A 24,426-nucleotide genomic window follows, 5' to 3' on the forward strand; every position below is an offset into this window, starting at 1 on the left:
TGCTACTTCTGTCATTATAATATTCATTTATTTTTCTACTTTTCTTCATTGTCTTGAACAATAAATGTTAGTAATAGATAGGATATACAATTAAGAAAAATAATTAGATTATTAAGATCATATAAACCAGTGATGGCTAACCTCCTGTGCCAAAAATTGCTTGTGCACATGTGCTTGTGTGTCAGCACCCAGAAGGCAATGCGTGCACCGCCCCCCCCACATCCCCCTGCACATGCAGGTGCAATTCCCCACACCCCCTTATCTGCACTGTGCCGCCCAGCTAATTTTCGGCCCATTTGGGTTTTTTTTGGCCTGCCAGAGGCTTCAGGGAAGCTTTTGCAGGCTGAAAAATGGGCCCGTTTCATCACTTCGGGTATTTTAAGAAATAAAGGAAGTGATGAAATGGCCTATTTTTTGAACTGCAAAGCCTGCAGAGGCTTCCCTCAAGCCTCTGGCAGGCCAAAAAAGGCCCGAAAATCAGCTGGGAGCCACACGCATGCGCAGTGAGGTAAGTTTGCCTGGGGCTTGTGTGCCCACACAAATGGCTCTGCGTGTCACCTGTGGCACGTGTGCCATAGGTTCGCCATCACGGATATAGACAGTTCTCATTACTGGATTTCCATAGCCCAACATCAATATTTCATGAACTTATTGAAATAGAATGTCTTTCTTAGAATATTTTATTTTGTTCATATCTTTTGATACCATGTTAAATTTGTTTATATAGTTATACTGTATTTGCATTACAGTATCCCTGAACAACTGTTTTTCCAGTACCTTATAGGATGTCTCTTTATGCTACTATTATCATGTATGAATTATTATCTAAGATTGTTTTATCTTATCTCGTAATACTGATTTTATAGAAATTTTAAATACTCCATTTTTTTTGATGTTATATATAATATTTGGGGGTGAGGATTGTGTATAGTAACAACATTTATAGAACTTGTATTTAAATATTTTGTGTATATCTTTGAGTAGTCTTTTGTATTTATACAGTAAGAATTGGCTAATTAAAAATGGTCACATAAATATTGCTTTTGATTTTTTTCAATAGGCACAGTTATGACACCAAATTATTTAAATTATAATAATCTCAGTGTTGCACCGTGGTGTGATTGCAGCAGCAGTGGCAATGATATAGAAGAATGTCTGAAGTTTCTGAATTTCTTCCAGGATAATTCATGCCTTAGTGAGTACCTTTATGTTACCTTTATAACATGTGTTATGTGTTATAAAATGTAACTTTATGTGTTATAAAATGATATAGAGTCATGTCTGCGGAAATTACAAATATGAGATCTGTTTACATAACAAAGATGCAAAGATTATTTTCTCAGGGTCATTATTCCAAGCAATGGTGGGATTCAAAGTTTTTTACTACTGGTTCTGTGGGCGTGGTTTATTTGGTGGGCGTGGCTTAGTGGTCATATGACTGGGTGTGTGTGCTTGTTGGTCAAGTGAATGGGTGGATGTGGCCAAGTTGACGTCACTCACGTCAAGGGGTGCCTTGCCTGGCCTCAAAGAGATAGAATTTCCCTCTCTATTTACTACTACTGAACATCCAAATTACACTATTTAATCCTATGTATATATGCCATATGTGTACATACATATTACATAGTATAGTGTATGTATAGGCACACAAAAAGTTACATTATCTACTATATATACTATATAACCCTTGTCATGAGATGCCTGCAGCCGCCACGTGTTTTTTTCCATGTGGCTGGACTCCAGCCACACACACACAAAAAAAAAAAAGACGTGGCAGCTATAGGCTTTTTGCAGCAAAAATTACCAAATTCTGGCTTTGCTCCACTTCTCCAATGCACCACCGCAGCCATATTCTAGGTGCCGGCCATGCAGGTCCACTCCATTGAGCCCATTGCACTAGAGGGACTTGGCCAAGCAAGTTTGAGCGGAGTGGTGCAGCATTCCAAAAGAGGTGGCTGGAGACCGAAAAAGAGTCGCCTCCAGCTGCCCCCTTCTCAGTGAAACCTCCTGAAAGGTTGCTCTCCTCTACTTCTCTGCCTGTTTGTTCTGTATGGCTGAGGAGGAGGAGAGCAGCTGGCTGGTTGGGGGAGGCTTCTTGAGCTGAAAAAGAGCTGCTGGAGGCAACTCTTTTTCAGTCTCCAGCTGTCTCTTTCGCAGCGCAAGAAGCCTTCCCCAACCTCCAACCTGGCTACTCTCCTCCTCCTTGGCATACAAAACAAACAGGCAGAGAAGGAGGACAGCAGCCAGCCAGTTGAGGGAGGCTTCTTGCACTGAGAAAGGCTGGACATGTGGTCACCTACTGGCTGACCGGACCAGGCTGCATTGGGAGAGAAACGTCTGCTGGGAGAAGGAAGAGAGCGTGCTCTGAGAGGGCGGGAGGTAGGCAGATGTTCCCGGGACACTGCACATGCATGTTCAGCAGCCACAGGACATCTGCCCAAGCTACACCGCGGTCACCACATAGTAGGAAAAGCTAGGAGAGTCACCAGAGCAAGTGAGCAACCGGGTGATTGGGTCAGGGGGGTGGCCAGCCAGGAGTCGCCACCAGTTCGGCGACCCATACTGAATCACTGCTACCAGGTCGTCTAAACCGGTGCAAACCATTTAAATACCACCTGTGATTCCAAGGGGACAAATACTCTCTAAAGATTCAAAAAATAATCTAAATCCTCCACAACATGATATGTGATATGTTTGACATTTGTTTTCCTTTTAAGTATAACATTATTAGGCTCCACAATATCCTATTGCAGGAGAAGGAGCAGCAGAACCTTGAGGTGAAGTCAAGAGAAGAATCAGTCTCATATCTCTACATAGCCAAGTCCAACCCCCCCCCCTCGAATCCCATTAACCCTTACTTAGAGCCAAAATAGTGCCAATTAGTTGAATAGATTTCTGTGCATAGAGATGAGCAATAAATTAATTTCACTGAAATTTCACAAGTAGTTCTGATCTTTTGTGCCAGACCCATATCTCTTTATGTACAATAGTAAAATATTTTCATTATAGTTGAAATCAGCACCTTATCTCAGGCTTATGCATTCAGGTCTTCTCCTCTGGCATAGCTATTCCATTTGAATGTTTGGTTGCTATTTCCAATCAGCTTTTATTTGGTATCTTGCATAAAGCCACACATAATGCTAACATAAAATTTGCTTTAGTGTAGGAAAAACAAGCAGAGCAGGGGGCAAAGATAAGTGAGTCATCAACCTAGAGTCGTTATGTTCCCACAAATGGTCTAACTCCTGTTAACCCTTATTTGCTTTCAATTTAGCTTTGAACATTAATTGATTAAATTCTTGTGTATAGACTTGAGCAATAAATCTTCTTGACCACAACTTAACATACGGTCCTGATTTTTTTACACCTGACATTTGGGTGCTTGTTTCTATTTTGGTCTGCTCTATAATTCCATTTCTTTGTCTTGTAGTTATCAGCTAGAAAACCATTGTGGCCTGTTCAGCATACCATAATTTAAAGCATCAAAATTTAGCATTTGTTTTTAATCAGGTTTAGGAAACAAAGCAGGATCAGAAACCATTGTTTGTATTTGATATATTACAAACAATACTACTTGATCCTGTATTGTTTCATCAAATTATAGTTTAAACTAATCATGATGCCAGTTTTGTATTGGAAAATTACTGTGGGTAATTTCTGCTTAAGCTTTCACCCAGCACAGTCATAGATAGCCCCTATATCTGACCAAAGCAAGTTCACACCGCATGGGGAAATAGGATAAATGGCAAGGAAAAGCAGGGAAGAAAAACAGAAACAGACAACAAACAAAAGAAACATGAATAGCAGACAAGAATTCACATTATATTTCTTAAACATTTTAGACTCACTGGAAATATAATTGTGGGTAATTAGTATGGACTACCCAAAGGGAGTTGCCTTTAATTGTTTCAGACTTAATCATTTTAGGCACATAAGAACAGCAGAATACAGATGGAAAGTAAGATACTTCTTCTATTTTTTACCATGAAAGAAATTATTTGACAGTGGTGATGATCTGTCAACATTTTACACATTACAAGGTTTCTTTGTACCTAGGCCAGAGTGAAGAATCCCCATGATCTTAAATTTGCTACCCAGGAGCCATGGCCTTGAATTGTGCATTTGAGATCTTAATCAAATGTAAAAAGCTAATTGAGTGCTAGAAAAACATGGTTTAGGAAATTTCCATCTAAATTTGGTTAAATATCTATTTCTCTAATTAAAAAAAGTATGTAGATTTTGAGAAGCTTCAGTTCCCATTGAACATTCTTAATTGCTTTAATATCTTGAAACTCAATTGCCTTTGCGTAATTTTGAAAAGAAATACTTCTTTTCTATTCTTTTGCTTTTAGAATAAAAACGTTAATGAAGATAAAGCAAGGACAGTGTGAGGAAAAATTATATCTAACCTGGCAGAGACTTTTTCTTAGGAAGAAATTAAAGGTGTCCCTGCTTTAATAGCATTTCACTGAAGGGGAATAATGTTCCATTACCTTTTTTTGTTAATGGAATGACTTTTGTAAACCTTTTTTTTAAATAAAAGATACAATTATCTTTAATATGCATAATGCTTTGTTCGTACATAAAATGGAGCCACATTTTTTTTGAAATAATAGTTGAAAGATCATATTAGTCTGGTTCACGTAACAGAAAACCACCCAAATAGATTGAACTATGAATAGTGCAAAATATGAGAGAGATCCCAAAATATGGCTTGGTTAGTATGTGAAAAGAATGTATTGAATTTAAAAATTATTCAGTTTCTTTGTATATTTGAGATAGTTTGGGATTTTTAATTGGAAATCAATAACCAAAGACAGATATGCATTTTTGATGCATAAATCCTTGCTCCAAAGCCAGCTGAGGAACTCTGGGAGTTGAAATCCACAAGTCTTAAAGTTGCCCAGGTTGGATCCCCTGCTCCAAAGGATTTACTCTTCTTTATCAGAAAGGTTCATTCAATTAGGCCATCTGCCACTTTCTTCCTATTGATTAAAGCTGCCTTGGGACATTTTAATGTAAACATGGGCCAAAGAACACATTCAGAATTATCATAGGTGTACAGGCAACTAGTTCAGAATCTGAGTAGAGATAGTATAAGTTCAAGTGTCTAGGTACTATGCTTACCAAAGTGAATCATTCTCTGCACACTGAAACTGAAGACTCAAAATATTAATTCTAACTTAATGTCCTCACTGACATGTTACTAGTCTGGGAGGAAGTGAAGGGTTTTTTTTCTTTCCAAATAAATTCCTGTGCCTTAAGAGAAGTATGTCATCGTATATTCTGAGGATAGAAGACACTTTGAAAACAAATGAATGGGTGAAGATGCAAATGTTTGCAAATAGCATTGTGAGAATGTGCAAAATTTGCACTGTGCAAAAAAACAGTGCAAATAGCATGTGAAAGTAGCATGTTCTGAAGATCACCCTGAAGATTAGCCTTGTTTGAGAAGGACTTTTTGCCTCTTAAACTGAACTTTTTTTCTGAATCCTTAATTTAAAATTTATAAATGAAACAGAATGTTAGTATATTCTGATAGAACATGTGTTGATCATAGAAAGAACCCAATTCTTAAGTATTGGAAATTCAGTCAGTTGATTAAAAAGGACACACAAACACAGAAACATACATATACATACATATATACATATACATATATGTATGTATGTATGTATGTTATTTTTTAATCAACTGAATGAAATCCTAGCAGTTCCTCCTTCCAAACATCTATGTATGTATGTATGACTGTATGTATGTATGTATGTATCTATGTACATACATGCATACATACAAGTTTGTCATATCCACACATTTTGGGGGAGGGTGGAACTACTAGGAATTATTTCAACTGAAGTTAGTAACCTTAGGTGGTTTCATACAGGATTTTTCTTTTGTGCTTATGTTTTTTTAGCCTACTTTTCATTTGGAAAAGGTTATTAAATTCAGAATTTTTCACCCCTTCATATAAATACAATAGTTATCTGTATACTGGTGTTTTACTCCTTCCTTTATTTTCTAATTTAAACTCTCTTTCAAATATGTTTTACTTCCCAAAAGATAACACTTCTCGCCATGCTAAAACGATGTAATTGCATTTTAAATAGAAGGATATTTAAACATGCATAAGGATAAAGCCCCTAGAATTTGCTCAATGATATTTGAGTAATGCCATGCTAGTTTATTTGTTCAGGTTAACTATCTGAAAACCTACTGTTATCATCTTTTAATTTTCTCTAAGACATGCAAAGTATAAAAACTTTTAAATTTTTCCTGGCTTCATCTTCTCATTAACTGTCTGTATCTGAAGTATATTTTCTACAATTATTATAATTTTTTAAAGTTAAAATGAAGGTGATCTTTTCAAGGTAAGCAAAAGTAAAATGATTTATAACAAACATTAGATATTTATGAAGAAATGCGTTAATAGCTACCATACTCAGGTCTCCAGTGAAATTGTTTTGATTTCTTATACAATGAGTTTGATATAAGAAGTCTCCAAATCCATGCTGAGTCCCCAAAGACATGATTAAAATCTATTTTTCTATTCATTTGTATTTATTTTTTTAAAGAAATACCAATTTATTTTTGCCATAATTGCAGTATTTAATCCCATGAAAAACTACACCTTTCAAGTTTTACACGTTCAGTATTGTGGGTGAGCATATATTTCCACCTAATTATGCACATTTTGCTTGAAGACTTGAAAGGAAGAAAAAGAAAAATAACCAATCAATTAATTAATTTAATGAATTTCCTATAAATAAATCAGCAAATTTGTCCGTAATGTATTAACTTATGAAAATACAGTACATCATTGAATTGGTGAGTTTGTTTTCTTGTAAAATACCTGGAATATTTTTTTATGGTACTATTACTCACTATAGATTTGCAGCTTCTGAAACTTGCATTTATAATCTGTATTAGTATGAACTTGTTTATATCTTAGAGTTAATAGCATTAGGTACTTTTATTCTCTTTATTAAGATGGTTGACTCAGCCTTCCATCCTTTATATTGATGGACTCAAACTTTCATCCTTCCAAGGTTTGTAAAATGAGGACCCAAATTTTTGGAAGCAATATGCTGACTCTCTAAACCCTTACAGATTGTCGTAAAGCACTGTGAAGTGATATATACATCTAAATGCTATTGTTATTATATGATATATGTTATATAGATGATATATGTTATATATGTGCTAAATTGCTTTTAGAGTTTCCCTGCTTATTTTGCTAAGTGGGATTTTCTATCCCGTAATCTTGTCCCAGTAATACTATTGTTAATAAATAAACAGTTGAACACAATTATCACTTACCACTTCGCTAAATGTCTATGGAGATTCTCAGTCATCTGGGTCATGGTTGTCTCAAAGGTGCTTTTTCAAGGCATAACTGGACTTTCTTGTTTTTCTTTAAGACATTTCGCTTCCCATCCAAGAAGCTTCTTCAGCTCTGACTGGATGGTGGGGAATGGAAGGATTTATACTCCTTGCAGACAACTGGTCATCTGCATTCTTTTAAAGAGTTGTTGAGGCCACTTGGAGGTTTATCTGTGTCCTCTAGGTCATCTGAGTAGTGCAACTGTGTATGGAGCCTTCTGCGGGATGTTTTCTGCCCTGTGTTAAACATGGGCACAGGCTCTTGGGGATGTGTGTATGTTGTCTTCATCTTAATCTGAAATGGTTCCTATAGTCTGCAATCTTTTCTGGAAATCCATTCACACTTCCACACCATGCAGACCATTCCCAAACATCCAGTCAGAGCTGAAGAATCTTCTTGGATAAGAAGCGAAATGTCTTCAAAGAAAAACGAGAAAGCCCCATTGTATCTTGAAAAAGAACCTTTGGGATATTTACCATGTATACAGTAGTTGTAAACAGGTCAGTTTACAAAGAGGCAGGCATGACAATCAACTTCTCCATAATTTGATTCAGAAAGAATGAATGGTAATTCTTTCATTCTTGTTCATCCCAAAGAGTTTTTCTTTTATTAGTTTTGTTTTTTAGAACTATTTCTGTTTGTTTTAATATGTAATATGTTAGGGGGGGGAATGGAAAAAGCAAAACTCTGCTATTTGCTTATTTAAGAAATTGCTGTGCATTTTTTTTTCTACAGAAAGTGCAATTCAGGCTTTTGGCAATGGTACAGATGTGAATGTGTGGCAACCATTCCTACCTGTCCAAACCACGACAGCTTTAACTACAACAGCATACAGATCAAAGACTTATGAGTCTGATAATTCCAACAATGAAATACCTACTAATAATGATTTACCAGCTTGTGCCAACATCAAGGTAAGAAATAATTGCAATTTGACCATTATTTAATATTTTGGAGGGGGAAAGGATTGTCAAACATATGAAGGGCATGTGCTTGCTAAATGTTCATGCATATCTAAAAATCCAAGCTTCCTTTTCTCTGTCTCATGCCACCTAACACTATGTTGTTGGAATGATGCATCCAAACGATTATGCCAAGCCAGTTAGTTTTGATTTTATAATATTGACTCGTTCCATACAGTAGGATGGGACATTAACTGCAAGAAATTTAGAACTTGAGAACCTCAATGGATAAGTCAGTCAGTGGCTGGATCATTAACGCATGTTATGTCATTGCTTTAGTCATGATTCATTTAAAAACAAAACATAATTGATCCATATATAAGAAGAGTGTCAAACTGACAGCCCGTGGGCTGGAGGCATCACATGCAGGCCATGCCCACCCCAGCTCCATGAAGGAAAAAAAATGTCACGATATGTCATATCACAGCAACATGATGCTGCGTGATATATAACATTAAACCATAAACAATTTATAATGGCAATCTGTACCAAAATGGTGGGGTCTACACATTGCACTGTGCTAAAAGAACCACAGTGCTTTATTGTTATATATGAATGATATTGATAATGCACAGTTCAGATCAATGGTAGATGGAAATTCCGTGGTTAACAAAATGGTGCAGAATTGTGGCCACATGAGCAATTTTTGGCAGCCCTGGGATGGTGCATGTAACACCTTTGGTGCATGAGCTGTGTTAGATGCTGGTTTGCTTCCAGGTCCAATTCAAGGTGTTGGTTACTATCTTTAAAGCTCTACAGATTATCTGAGACACTGTCTTGCCCACATCACATTGACAGGGGCACTCACCATGTAAGCCAGGGAAAGTATATTATAGACCCTATCAGTTAAAGAATTTTGACAGGTTGAGTCCCGGAAGAAACCCTTCTGTGTTGTTGCCCCCCCCACCTGTGCAACATCCTTTCCCTAGAGATAGAGTGTGCAGACCTGGGTCTGCCACTTCCCATGGAAGTTGAAGAAAGGCTTCTAATCCTAGGGGCATGCAGTCCTGAAGGCGCTCCTGCAATATTTTAATTTTTAGCTTATTTTGCTTTTTACTCGCCTCCCATTTTACTGAACTTTGTATGTATTGTATTTTTATATGGTTTTGTGATTTTTACCTGCAAGCCACCCAGAATGAAAAGGGTGGTATCTAAATTTGATAATTAAATATAAATAAATAAAATCCAGCAGGTAAACATAGGAAACCATTAGGATGTATATTTCTTTTTCTGTTGATTGCCTTGATTCAAAATTTTAGTGTAGCTCTTAAAATCTGTTTTATTCTTCTCTGTAAAGTATGTTCACAAACTGATTAGAATGACATGGCTAGCTTGTCAGACTGACATTGAAAGCATGTATAATAGGCAGACACAAAAATGTTAAAAGATGACATATAATTTATTTTTATTACTGTGAGATACTATTTTGAATAGAGAAACGTTTTCTAGGTGAAATTGGCTGCTGTAAAGCCAAGTGGAAAAATCACTGGTATTTTAAGGGCAAAGTAGCTATAAAAATTCTGTAAAACACAAGCTTGCTGACTGCATTATATTAGCAAAAGTTGGAAACTCAGAAGGATAAGTATAAATCTTTTCTTTACCCAATTTTCTAAATACTTTGATGTAATTTATTCTAAAAAGAGGAATAGTGGTTCTGCATTCTTAATGCATCTTTTGGGAAGAGAAATAATTCTTTCAAATCAGTAATAGTGACAAGAGTTAGTCATGAAAGTCGAGGGTTCTGCAGTGATAGTGGGACAAATGAAGAGTATGTTACTACTTCATCATGCAAATACTGCAACTTGCATACTAACATCAGTTGTCAGTTACAAGTAAATTTAAGGATAACATCTTGTCCACATACCATTTCGTCATAAAAAAACATAAATCCAACAAATAATGATATCCCAATCCTTGTCAGAGAAGCTGTCGAGCGTGAACGAAAGCATCCTAACGCCATCTTATTTGGTCTAGAGGACATCAATAACAATGATGATATCACAATTGTCCACAACCTCATCAGTGACTATCAAGCATCAACCATCTCACCTGATGAAATACTTGACATTTCTCGCATTGGCCAAGAGCTCAAAAACAGAGATGGCTCTGTGGCCCCACACTTCTGCAGAGTCATTTGCAAAAATGAATTAAGCAAACGTAAATTCATTTATACTATAAATTCATTCCCCCAAAACAACACCAACCATAAAAACCTCCGATCTCATCCTGACTTAACCTTACAGCAACGTGCCCACTCCTGTATACTATGCACAGAACTCAAAAATTGTCAAGACAATAGAGAGAAGGACCTGTGCATTGATTACCATGAAGACTGTATCAAAAGAAAGTCACACAACCCACAACTCAGCATTCAAACTTTCTTCAACCAATCCACCATCACCCAAGACTAGGCACGCCCGCCCCCAACTACCTCAATTCAAACTATAACCGGCCTTAAATGCAAGCTAATCAATGCAAGAAGCCTTGTAAATAAAATACCTGAATTTCTCCTCTTACTAAATATGGCTAAATTCGACATCATATTTGTCTGTGAAACATGGCTCAACACGTCTTTCCCTGACTCCATTCCCTCAGTAAGAGACTATCATATTTACCAATCCGATTGTGAAATCCATAGATTAGAAAAATCTATGCCACCAGATTAAAACTGAATGCACTAATTATCACATTAAACAAGAGGAAAACCTTCTACGCACAAATTCCACCCATGCTTTCTACAGTTTTGTAAACAACAAACTAAAAGACTCAAGGTCCATCCCACCCCTGAAAGGACATAATGGCAAAGACTGCTGTGTTCTCTTATGTATGCATATGTAACACCTTGTCTTCTCACTGCATTTTTTTTTTCATTGTGTTAAATATTTCTTTAGCTTAACAGTCTCTCAATAATTTCTCAATGGGAAGGGTTTTGTTTTTCCTTTCCCTTTTCCGAACCTTCTAAGTATATTTTCTATTCTGCCATTATGGTCTTTGTCTTATATAATACTATTAAAGAACTTTAAAATATTATACACATATCTACTATTTTTTATTTTATTTTAAATAAACCAATCAAGAGGCAGCAGCACACCCAATCAGCCCAGCACACCAGCCCCCACCACCAGTATTTATAGACAGACGGCAGCTCTGATCACACACTGCTTGCACTGGCACGAAGCCAAAATCACCAGCCTGAGGATGGCGAGTGGGACTTCGCCAAAATGTCACCAAGATGCTCTTAATCTTACATGGGAAAAGACCCAAACACACCTATATATATAGGTGGCATTCAGCTTTGTTCGGGTATTTTCCTACATATTATACAGAACACTATACAGAAGCCTGATGATGGCAGATGAGATTCTGCCGAAACGTTGCTACAACTTTAAAAGCACAACTACAATGACGTGGGAAAATACCTGAACAAAGCTGAATGCCATACATGTAAGTACCCGCGAAAACTTAAGAAAACAAATACATACATACATACATACATACATACATACATACATACATACATATATATTCTCGTAGATTTTCACAGGTACAGGTATGTAGGTCTAGGTGTGTTTGGGTCTTTTCCTGTGTAAGATTAAGAGCATCTTGGCGATGTTTTGGCGAAGTCCCATTTATTTGCCATCCTCAGGCTGGTGCTTTCGGCTTCATGCTTTTGCGAGCAAAGTGTGATCGGAACTGCCATCTCCATATATATACTGGTGGGGAGGTTGGCTGTGTTGTCATTTCTTGATTGGTTGATGGAGTTGATGTTTGCAGATTGGCTGGCTTTTTCATAAGAACATGTGTGGCTGAGGTATTGGCTGTGTGTCTATCACAGCCTCCTGTGTTGTAATGACCTGGGTCATGGGCTGTGTGATGACTTTCTGAGTTCTATTGTTGTGGCATCCTGGGTCTTGTTCTGTAATCTCCTGGGTTGCTGGCTGTGTTGCAACATCCTGAGGTTTTGTGGTGTAACCTCCTGAGTTCTGTGATGTGATATCCTGAGTGGAGGGCTGTGATGTGATGTTCCATGTTTTGGTTTGGCTCTGAGTTTGAGGCCTGGATATGTATTCATGGTGTGTGTCCATTTGCTTGGTTTGGGGGTCGGGGTGTGTGGCAGATGGTGATGCAGCCATGGTCTGGTTTCTGGACAGTGGTTGTCTTTCATCTATGGGATGGGTTTGTGTCTATTTCCCTGAATAATCAGGGAAGCCATCGAAATAGAGAACACCTCCATAACATGAATAAACGGGACGATGCCTCCCCCCTACCAGACATCTGGAAACTAGCCTTATCAACAAACAAGTCCCAGCCACAAAAACTAACACTGTACCCAAAACAACACATGACACCACCACCATTCTCCCTCACCAGACTCAAACCCAAACCCATCCCATACACGATTTAAAACCATCCCTAACTATTGGACCGGATGGAATATGTGCCTACTTCTTAAAAAAGCTATCCACTGCCATAGTAGAACCTCTAAGCATAATCTTTGAAAAATCTTTGAGGACTAGCTCCTTGCCAAAACTATGGTCACAAGCCACGGTCATCCCCATCTTAAAAAAGGGAGATCCCACCCTAGTTGAAAATTACAGACCAATCTCCTTATGCTGCGTCACCTGTAAAGTCATGGAATCAATTATTAACCAATCCATTATCCTCCACTTAGAGACAAACAACCTACTCTCTAATAAATAATTTGGTTTCAGAAAAAAACTATCCTGTAATCTGCAACTCTTACACTGCAAAAACATATGGACTACACAACTCGATCAGGGCAAAGCAATAGACATAATCTACATAGACTTCTGTAAAGCCTTTGATTCAGTGGTACACGACAAACTACTACTAAAACTAAAATCTTATGGTATCTCTGGACACCTACATAACTGGATAGAAGCATTCCTGTCAAACAGACAACAAATGGTCAAAATTGGGAGTGTCCTATCAAATTCTGTACCTGTCAACAGTGGTGTCCCCCAAGGCAGTGTTCTAGGACCAACTCTCTTCTTACTCTACATAAATGACCTCTGTGATCATATTAAGAGCAACTGCGTTCTCTTCACTGATGATGTAAAGCTATTCAACACCACAGACAATACTACTACCCTCTAAAAAGACCTTGACTATGTATCAGAATGGTCAATCAAATGGCAACTTCAAATCTCAACAAATAAATACTCTGTCTTACATATTGGCAGAAAAAAATCAGAAAATAAAATACAATAGATACAAATTCAAGGTTAATTGCACCAAACTTGATTGCAGAAAATATGACTTCAGCAACAGAGTGGTCTACTCTATCTGACTCTGTGCTTTCTTCCCCAAGCCCCAAAAACTTTAACCTTAGACTGTCTACTATTGATCTCACCCCCTTCCTAAGAGGCCTGTCCTATTGTTTTTTTATTTTTCTTATAAATATCTATCTCATGTATTCAAAACTATATTTATTCTTATACCTGTATCTTGTAAGCAATTGACAAATCAAATAAATGTAAACGTATTATGGTTTGCTATGGATACCTTACATGAAGCAAAATATTTTTTCCAAGTGAATTGGGATACTTTAGTTCAACTTGAATTGGCTAAAATCAGCTACATTGGGTTTCAAACAGTTTAAATTTCACCTTAGTAATGTTAACATTTCTAACAGTGGCTTATGTGAGGACTCCTTTTCCCCATAGAATTGTCTCCACATAATAGTTTAAATATTTCCCAAGTTAAATGTGAAGGACTTGGAAAACCAGTTTTCTACAGTGTCCTACTATGTTCAAATGTAGGGAGAAGGTTCCTGGATTCAAATGGAATGAACACACTGAGGAGATGAAAGCTGAAAGTCTTTATTGAGCATAGTTTAATCGAATAACTTGAATGGCAAAATATAATATAGATAGGAAGTATTTATTACAGACAAGGCAATAAAATAGACCATGGCAACAGAAGAATGTAAATATGAAATTTCATATTCCTTTGGTAGATGGCAGTCCCTTTTCATCAGAAACAGTAAAAGATGTTCCCCAGTTTAATCCAGTTAGTTTATAAGAAATTTTCTGGATAAACTTACACTGAGGCTCACCTCATGTAAGTTTCTGAAAGCTTATATAATATCCTCCTGCGGTTATTTATTCCTCTAATGAAGCATATTTATTACTTATGCAGGGGAAACCATAGTTAGAATATATCTGCCCACTGCCAGGTATTCAATCATGACTGGTTAAGGTTTGACTCAGTCTTCCATCTTTCTGAGATCAATAAAATGAGGATCCAGATTGTTGGGGGCAATATGCTGACATCAAAAACTGCTTAGAGAGTTCTGTAAAGCACTGTGGAACACTATATAAGTCTATTGCTATTGTTTATCCTTATCCTTTGATAACTTTTTATAGTTATCAAAATTTTTGATGTAAGATGATATCAACTCCTACATGATAGCAATAACAATAGCACCTAGACTTACATACTGTTCACAGTGCTTTAAAGACCTCTATAGCAGTTTTACAGAAATAAGCAGAAATCTGGGTCCTCGTTTTACTGATCTTGGAAGGCTGGAAGGCGGAGCCGGTGAGATTCAAACTGCCAAACTGCCGGCAATCGGCAGTCAGCAGAATTAGCATGCAATACTGCATTCTTATCACTGTGCCATCATGGCTATTACCACTCTGCCAACCAAGCATGATGCTTTCCAGATATTTTATTCAGCTGTGTCTGGTGTACCAATATTGAAAATTTTGACTGGGTCAGAAAACCGGCCAATATCACCTTTTTTCTTACCTCTCATTTTCTATATTCTGTCATTTATTAGCTCAGCTGATTCACGTGGCAGAGTGGATTGCCACGCCTCAGCTGAACTAAAAAACAGCACAGCTCACCATCGTTGATAAACAGGGCAGTCTCTGAGCCCTTTTTGCTTGCGCAAAGCAAGATCTCTGAATCGGTAGGAATTTTTTTTGAAACCCACCACTGATGCTCTCCCTGTTCCGTACTAGCAGGCTCAAAAGCCTGCAAACCTGATTGGCCCACTGATAGCCGATCGTGATTGGTCGCCATAGACTGATGCGATTGGCCAGTAAACGGGCTGCCGCGATTGGCCCTGCCAAGAGCGGCAAACTCAAATCGCCTTCATTGGCTGCCTAGCCGCAGCCAGCCCTATATAAGGGGCTGCTGCGGCTGGGATTAGTTGCTCAGATCTGAAGTCACTAATAAAGAGCTGTTGTTGCTATCTGAGTCTTGCCTCCGTTCTTGAACCATCCTCCCAGATCTAACACTGGCGACGAGGATGGGATTCGGAGGCAACGAAGTCTATTGATTTGAGCTAGCTGAAGGTGCACGTGGCTGACGGAGCGCAACGACGGCAACATGGCCAGCAGCGCTATGGCCACCTGCCCCATTCGATCCAGCTAGCGAAGACTGGGACTCATATAGGGACAGATTTCAAATGTTCCTGGAGTCCAACAACCTCAAAGATGCCATGCCCAGCAAGAAACGAGCCGTTTTTCTAACCCATTGTGGGCCAGCTGTTTTTAAGATGGCTAAAGCCTTAGCGAAGCCAGCTGAGGTTAAAACCATGGATTGGGACACCCTTGCTCCCATCCTGCGCAACCATTATGCCCCAGCTGTGCCAACTCTCATTTGCAGACACGAGTTCTACCAGAGGGACCAGCGTGAAGGTGAGAGCGTTGGGGATTTTGTGGCAGACCTGAGGAACCTGGGTGGTTTATGTGGCTTTGCCAACCTCGAAGAAGCCATGAGAGACCGCATCGTCCTTGGCCTCAGAGACCCAACCGTCCAGAGCAAGATCATGGCCAAGGGAGACATCTCGCTTGCAGATGCCATAGCAGACGCCACCACAGCTGAAGCCACTCGTAATTCAGCAGCACGAATGCGTCGAACCAGCGGAACCAACTGCCAACCCACCAACGATGCTGGGAAACCTTCAGACAAGTACACATCGACCACCCATCATGAAGATGTCGAGTCATCCTCAGACAGCGAGGAAGAAGAAGTCCACAGGCTCCGGTCAGAACGTGAGCAATGGGACCAGCGGGGTCGTAAATCCAACTACCAATGGGCTGGATGCGGGGGAAACCATCCCCGATCCGAATGCAGATTTTTAGACGCCATGTGTCGTTTTTGCGAGAAATGAGGGCACATCGCAAAGGTATGCAGAAACAAGAGAAATTCCAACCCCAGATGGAGAGGGAGCAGCCCAAAGAGGAATGATGGCAACTCTACCACACAGAGGGACTGCCCTAGCAACCAGTAGAACCAGTACAGCAGACCCCGAAGGTTTAACGGCACACCCAGACGAGAAGAGGCTCATGAAACCATCACCATCGGCCACGCTTCATCATTTGACGCTAAAAAAATCCGAGTAAAGGTCACCATTGAAAACAAACCGTGCATCATGGAAGTTGACTCTGGGTCATCACTATCCCTGGTAACCTGGAGAACACTCAAGCAGCTAATTCCCAACATCCGACGCCAAGACCTCAGCAGTCAGACTCATACTAAAAGACTATCAAGGCAACCGGATTCCAGTCGCAGGTACCCGCCATGTCCAGGTCTCTTTCAAGGGACATAATACAATTCTACCACTCACCATTGTAGACAGAGACCGGCCAAGTCTGTTGGGCCTTCAGTGGTTCGCGCCATTAGGAATTGGAATGGCTGGCATCCATCATACTGAAGACGATGACTGGGAGGCAGCTCTTGTCCACGACTTCCGAGAAGTGTTCAACGAAAGCCTAGGCAAGTACAAGGGGTCCCCCATTTCATTTAATCGTCGCCCCGACATTGCACCCATTCGCCTAAAGCCACGCCGAGTTCCCTTTGCTCTCAAATCCAAAATTGACGAGCAACTGGACAAATTAATTGCATAAGGCGTGTTAGAACCCATTGACCACGCCCGATGGGAGACACCAATTGTCACCCCCATAAAGCCTGACGGGTCCATAAAAATCTGCGGTGACTACAAGGCCACCCTCAATCACGCACTACAGCAGAGCGCCTACCCAGTACTGGTTGTTCAACATCTCCTGCATTCACTTAGGGGTGGCAAAATATTTGCAAAATTAGATCTGGCCCAAGCGTATCAACAGCTGCCAGTTGATCCCGAGACTGCAGAAGCCCAAACTATAGTCACACATCGTGGTGCATTCAAATGCAACAGGTTCCAGTTTGGTGTAATCATAGCCCCAGGCATCTTTCAAAGCCTGATAGAGAGACTATTACAAGGTATAAAGGGGGTCGTGCCCTATTCTGATGACGTATTAATAGCAGCACCCACAAAAAATCAATTAGAGAAACACCTCAGAACAGTCCTACAGAGGTTCAAAGATGCTGGCCTCAAGGTTAAGAAGGAAAAGTGCCAGCTTTGCATAGAAAGGGTGGAGTTTCTTGGCTACCTCCTTGACAAGCAAGGAATCCACCCCACAGAAAAGAAATTGGCAGCTATCAAAAATGCCCCAAGACCCAAAAACAAAACTGACCTCCAAGCCTTCCTGGGACTTATTAACTTTTATAACATCTTCCTACCCCAGAAGGCGACTGTAGCTGAGCCCTTTCATAGACTACTTGATAAAAGGGCATCCTGGAATTGGGAACGTCGGGAGGAACACGCCTTCCAGCAAGTAAAAGACCTCCTTACCACTAATGCAGTACTAATTCAGTATAACGAGACACTACCTTTGACTGTCACTTGTGATGCCTCACCATTTGGGGTGGGGGCCATCCTGAGCCACATCCTACCAAATGGCTCAGAGGCACCAATTGCATTTTTTTCAAGAACTCTATCAAAAACAGAAAGAAACTATAGCCATTTAGATAAGGAAGCCCTTGCTATTGTCTCTGCAATTAAAAGATTTCATGAATATGTTAATGGGAGACCATTTTCTATTATAATGGATCATAAGCCACTACTCGGGATTCTGGCGGGCGACATACCTACTCCACACATTCTCTCTCCCAGAATGACGTGATGGTCGGAATTTCTCACTGCCTACGACTATCAATTAAAGTATCGCCCGGGGAAATCTATTCCTCACGCAGATGCCTTGAGCCACTCGCCACTACCCGAGCCGCAGGAAGACCCAGCTCCCACGCTCCCGGTACTGCAAATAGAGACAGTGCCCTCACCTCCACTAACGGCCCAAGACATCGCCATTGAAACCAAAAGAGACTCTTGTTTGGCATGAGTTCTTGGCTGGGTAGAGAGGGGATGGCCAGATTACAATCCTAAGAAATGTTTAAGCCATTTAAAAACAGACCAACAGAACTTTTTTCACAAAGAGGGTGCATCTTGTGGGGAGACCGGGTTGTTGTACCAACTAGATTACAAAAAAGGGTCTTGCAAATGCTACACGATGGACACCCGGGCATCGTGCGTATGAAAGCGCTGGCAAGAAGTTACGCCTGGTGGCCAGGTATGGACAAACAAATCGAAACCTGGGTCGCCTCTTGTAACAGATGCCAGGAAAACCACTCAGTCCCACCAAAAGCTCCACCAGCAGAATGGGAAACACCCAGGGGTCCCTGGTCTCGCATTCATATTGACTTTGCGGGACCTACGAGAGGCCACACCTTCTTAATAACTGTAGATGCGTATTCTAACTGGATTGAGATAAATAAAATGAAAGCAACCACTACTGAGGCAGTCATCAAAAAACTGAACAGACTCTTCGCCACACACGGTTTACCAGATGTCCTGGTCTCTGACAATGGGCCCCAATTTACTGCCTTAGCCTATTTAGCGGAATGGGGCATCCGACACACACTCACATTGCCGGTCATCCTGCGGCAAATGGTAGGGCTGAACGAATGGTTCAGTTTACAAAGAAAACCCTGCAGAAAATGGAACAAGGTAACATCCATGACAAAGTCACTAGAATGCTGCTCCTGCAACACATCACACCAAACAGCACAACCAACAAGAGCCCAGCTGAACTCCTGATGGCCAGGAAACTCAGATCACCTCTAGACCGTTTGCACCCTGCCTACACCCCGGAAAAGCCCCTGGGTTCCAGCAGCAAGCACCGTGCCTTCAAGGTAGGAGACCTTGTATTCGCAAAAAATTTCTCTGGGGATCCCCTCTGGATTCCCGCCCAAGTAACTCAAGTTACGGGTCCCCGCTCCTACCATTTACTCACCACTGATGGCAGAGCATGGAAATGCCATATTGACCAGCTACGCTCCAGACTAACCACAACTTCCACCCCTGACCCTAACTTTGACACCGGGGGGGAGGGGAAGCCGTGAACTCAGAATTAGAACCAACACCTGTTTATTCTGAGCTAACACCGAGATCACCACACCATATTTTGCAACACTCACCAGCTGCAGCTGAGCCTGGACAGACGAACGCTTCTCCAAGAAGCAGCAGCCAGGCAGGTTCAGCGAGCCCGGGGAGCCATGGCAGTAGCAACAAAGCTGAGGACTCTATCACCCCGGGGGCACCAGAGGAGAGCCCTGACCATGGCACCGGTTCACCGTTCCTGTTTGATCCAGCAAGCAGTCCATCTGAACCCGAATTTGAACATGGACAATTGGAATTGCGTAAGTCAGGTAGACAGGTGCGAAGACCTGCCTACCTGCGAGACTATATTACTCCACCCCTTAAACGGAACCGAGAGGGGAGGGGTGTTCCAGACTAGCAGGCTCGAAAGCCTGCAAACCTGATTGGCCCGCTGATAGCCGATCGTGATTGGTTGCCATAGACTGATGTGATTGGCCAGTAAATGGGCTGCCGCGATTGGCCCTGCCAAGAGCGGCAAACTCAAATCGCCTTCATTGGCTGCCTAGCCGCAGCCAGCCCTATATAAGGGGCTGCTGTGGCTGGGATTAGTTGCTCAGATCTGAAGTCACTAATAAAGAGCTGTTGTTGCTATCTGAGTCTTGCCTCCGTTCTTGAACCATCCTCCCAGATCTAACACTCCCTGTTAGATTATTGGCCCTCACAAAGCACTTCTAATGAAAGAAATAGGTTTCTTGAACTAAACTCCCTGAGAAATTTATTTATTTATTTTATTTTATTTATTTATTTTGTCAATTGCTTTCAAGATAATAGGCATAAGTTAAAACATAGCTATGAATGCATGGATACATATAAGAATTGAATACAAATAAAAATTGAAGGGAAAGTGGATACTGAGTGCTCAGCCTTGTAGGCACAAACATTTTCTACAGGGAAAATGGAATAAACCACCTAAGTCTTCTTGCCATTTACTATCATCTGTAGATAAATATTGTTCACAGTGACATTCAGAGACTCTTAAGCTATAAAAACAAATGAAAAGAATACCTCAAAGATGTTCATAATCAAACATAAAAAAATTATATACCAAACAGAACTGTCCCGTGTCTAAATTTCACTTCCTCTCTCCAGGTAATTATGATCCTGACCATGGGAAAGCTACCGGATGTTGTCTGCCCTTGTGATGATTATTGGGATTTTTGCAACCCAGATCTCTAAGCTCTACTGGGATCTGGGCAGAATAAAAATGGCCAGGGGGTGGGGTGTGGGGTGTATCCCTATCCTTATTCTAGGCTGGCTGGGGAATTCTGGAAGTTGACATCCACACATCTTAAAGTTGTTGGGATTGAGAAACACAGCTGTAAGGCAATCAGGTGAACATTTTCCTTGCCTTTCTTGGCTCTCTCTCCACTCCACCAGCAATGTTGTTGTGTTCATAGAAATGACAACTTTCTGACTCCTCTGTTCTCCCTTGATCATAGCAAATAAAACAACACAGATTATCCAGAACATTGTGCCCTTTGTTTCAGACTATACACAATTTGCTCCCCTGTTTCCACTTCAGCAAAACACCTCCATCCCTTGCTGTTTTCTCTTTAAGCTCACCCACTTACGAATTACAAATCCATGAAGCTTCCTCACGCCTGCTGTGAACTGCACCTCAGAGCCCCTTATGAATTTAAGCCAAAATGTCTGAAAAAATCCTGCACATTGTTTGATAATAACAATACTAATAAACACATGGCTTTATTATAGCTACTTATGATCTCTAACATTAAGCATAGTCTGAACCCCTGCAATGTTCATCCAGGCTCATGATGAGAACTCAATGCTAAGTGCTTCACTGCCCACTGTGAATGCTTCTTAAGGCCTCTCTTGGAAATTAATCCTTTGGCCTTCCCATTTTTACACATATCCTTTTCTAAAGCAGCAAAAAGCTCTGAATTACCATGCCAGGTACTTATATGTGAGAAAACTCATAGGTATTTCCCATCACATATATTATTATTTAGGAAGTGTGGCATGCAATCAATATCAATTCTCTGCAGTGCTCCACAGTGTTATTTCTCCCATAAATGGAGTCACAAAACTTGACACTTCAGATAGATGTGTGATCTATTCAAATATATGCTTCATGTACCTGACCACATTTTGAGGCCACCCTCAAATAGCCAGGCTGCATTCTTTGAAGGCATAGTTGTTTTGCAGATTAGCAATGTCCCGATTAAATAGCTGGGACAGTATTTGGGCAAAAAAGATTGTTAGGATACTTTTACTAAGTTTTGCTTTCCTAACTGCAGACATAAGTGATTAGAAGAGCTGGATTCTGTAAAAACAAAAAAGGGTGTATATGGCAGGGAAACAAACCAAGGGAAAACAGAAGAAGGCAACCTAGGTTAAAAAGAGATTTCAGTCAATGCCACCAAAGGACTATGCGAAAGTCAGGTTCTCAGGTCCCTTTAAAACATCAGCAAGGTGGAATCATTTGGATCATGTAAGGTAACCTCATTATACAAAGTTGGTGCTACCACCAAAATGCATACTTCCAAAGTCCAAATGAGTGACTCTGCTTATTAGAAATTTGCCTGTCTGATCAAATTAAATACAATGGAAACATGTGGCCCTTCAAGCAAGCAGGCTGCCTGATATATAGGGATTTATAGATAAGAACCAGAATTCTGAATGGCCTGGAAGCCCCTAGGGCATGGTCATCATTGCTTGCTGTGAAGTCCTATGTAGAGGGTACCAGGATATGAATGTCTGAAAGGCCTCACAATGTAGGAAAGGATGCACCTGGCACACAGATAAAACAGTGCTAAGACCTTCCTGAACACAGCTGCCACCTGTTTATTGAGTCCAAAAGCAGTCCCAGATTACACACCAACCTTGAAGGGGAAATTGCTACCTCATCCAAAGTCAAAGATGGAAGATTCCTAGATCTGGTTATTCCAAACCACCACAGCCATTCGGTCTTGGTAGGACTGAATCAGAAACAGTTCCTCCTCATCCAAACAGAAATTCAACAGCCTCTCGTGGATAGGGCACAGTAGAAAGATATAATTGGATATCATATAGACACTATTATCCAGTCAGAATACATCTATTATCATCACAGTTGCAACTTTCCTATGTTGTTAGCAAAGAAGTCAAGATTTTCCTACTTCAGTGGAACTTTCGGAATTGAGTAATGATGACTTAATTATAGTTTTAAATGTTTAAATATTTTTATTTTTACCTTCTCGAAGACTCTGGAGTGAAAAAGCAAGATAAAAATTGAAATACTAAATTCCATATAAAGAAATGTATGAAAAACTGCTGATATCTATGCAGGCTTTCAACAAGCTGATTTGTTTAATTAATGCTAAATGTTTTATCAAAATAAAGATCTAGTGAACATTGTTATTAGAGTTTTGAAGCATTTCACGTTTAGCCTTCAAAAAGCAGACAGGAACAGAAAAATAACCTTTCAGCATCTTAAATCAGTCATGACTATTCCCAGGATTGTATAGCTTCAATGATTCCCCCAAAGTATGCGGTTGCTTTAAAGTATTATAGCCTGGTATTACATTTGCACTCCTGTTTACTCTGAAGCATTTATTAGCGAACAGATTTGAAGCACTGCTAAGTACTGGAAAATCTTAAATCACAATATAATTTACTCTTTTTATATAATTTTATCTAATATTGTAAAAAAGGAAAATAAAAACTAATATGAAAGTAATATAAAATAAGAAAGAAAAAGAGAGAGAGAGATAAAAGAACAAGAAAATTAAAAAAACAGAAAAGAAAGAAACATAATAGAAAGAAGTAGCTTCCAAGCTTCTTTATAACAGTTATAAGTACAATATAAATTAACTCTTACTCTGTGGTTAAGACATACAGGTTTTTTTATAATCTATTTTATCTAGTCATAGCATTATAAATCATAAACATTTTTCTCCTTTGTGCAAAAAAAGTCCATAATTGGTTTCCAGTCAGTAATGAACATAAAAGTTGTGTTTTCTCCAAACAAAAATTTTAATTTAACCATCTCAACAAGTTCCATCATATTTACCATCCATTCCTCTATGTGGATAACGCTGAATTATTTCATCTATGTGCACGCAATAATCTTGCTGCAGTTATGGAGAAAAACAAAGGTCTCTAACTTTTTCCAAGTATTTGTCCATCAATCCCAAAAGAAAAACCTCTGGTCCCAATTTGTATGTTAAAGTTCCTCTGAACCAATTTTTGAACCCTAACCTGAAATTTTCTAATTTTTTACATATCCCTCAAACAGAATAAAATGTCCCTTAGTGTTGTTCACATTTCCAACATAGATAAATGCAAAGTCCCCTTGTATATTTTAAATATTTTTGGCTTTAGTGTTATGATAGAATGTGGTTTAAAAGCATCATGGTTTGGTTTGGTTTGGCTTGACCTGGGAGCCTGTCTTCAGATATTTCATTATGTTCCAGTGTTGACAGCTTTTCAGCATACAAAAATAGGAATCATGTAAATTAGTGAGCTCCTTTATTCCTTGGTTTTTCATTAGACTACTTACAAGAAGTCTGAGAAATAAATGCATACATAGTGGCTGAGACTGTATTATGCTTGCTGATATTATGATGGGCAATTAATTCTGACATGGCAGTTTGGCAGGCTACCTAATGCTCTGCGCTTTACTACTCAGGAGGTTACTACTTGGCAATTTCCATGACATTTATACAAATTAATCAAATTCTTATCTTCATTTTATTGCACAAGGGCTTTCTTTCTTCCTAACAATAAATAAAAATTCAGATGCAAAAGCATAATACTCCTTAGAGCTCCTACAAATATTGGTAGAAGCT

General features: G+C 39.7%; 1 protein-coding gene across 2 annotated transcripts in view; it reads left to right on the forward strand.

Moving 5' to 3' along the window:
- Positions 1–24,426, forward strand: part of GFRA1 (GDNF family receptor alpha 1) — a 244,268-nt gene that overhangs the window by 187,575 nt on the left and 32,267 nt on the right. For both annotated transcript variants that reach the window (XM_026704964.2, XM_087932663.1), the window contains exons 7-8: positions 1,061–1,195; positions 8,117–8,295. In XM_026704964.2, the coding sequence (XP_026560749.1) occupies positions 1,061–1,195; positions 8,117–8,295 (314 nt within the window). The remainder of the gene's footprint in view (positions 1–1,060; positions 1,196–8,116; positions 8,296–24,426) is intronic.

Source organism: Pseudonaja textilis, chromosome 4 (assembly GCF_049901715.1).
Source record: "Pseudonaja textilis isolate UNSWEBS1 chromosome 4, rPseTex1.2, whole genome shotgun sequence".
NCBI lineage: Eukaryota > Metazoa > Chordata > Lepidosauria > Squamata > Elapidae > Pseudonaja > Pseudonaja textilis.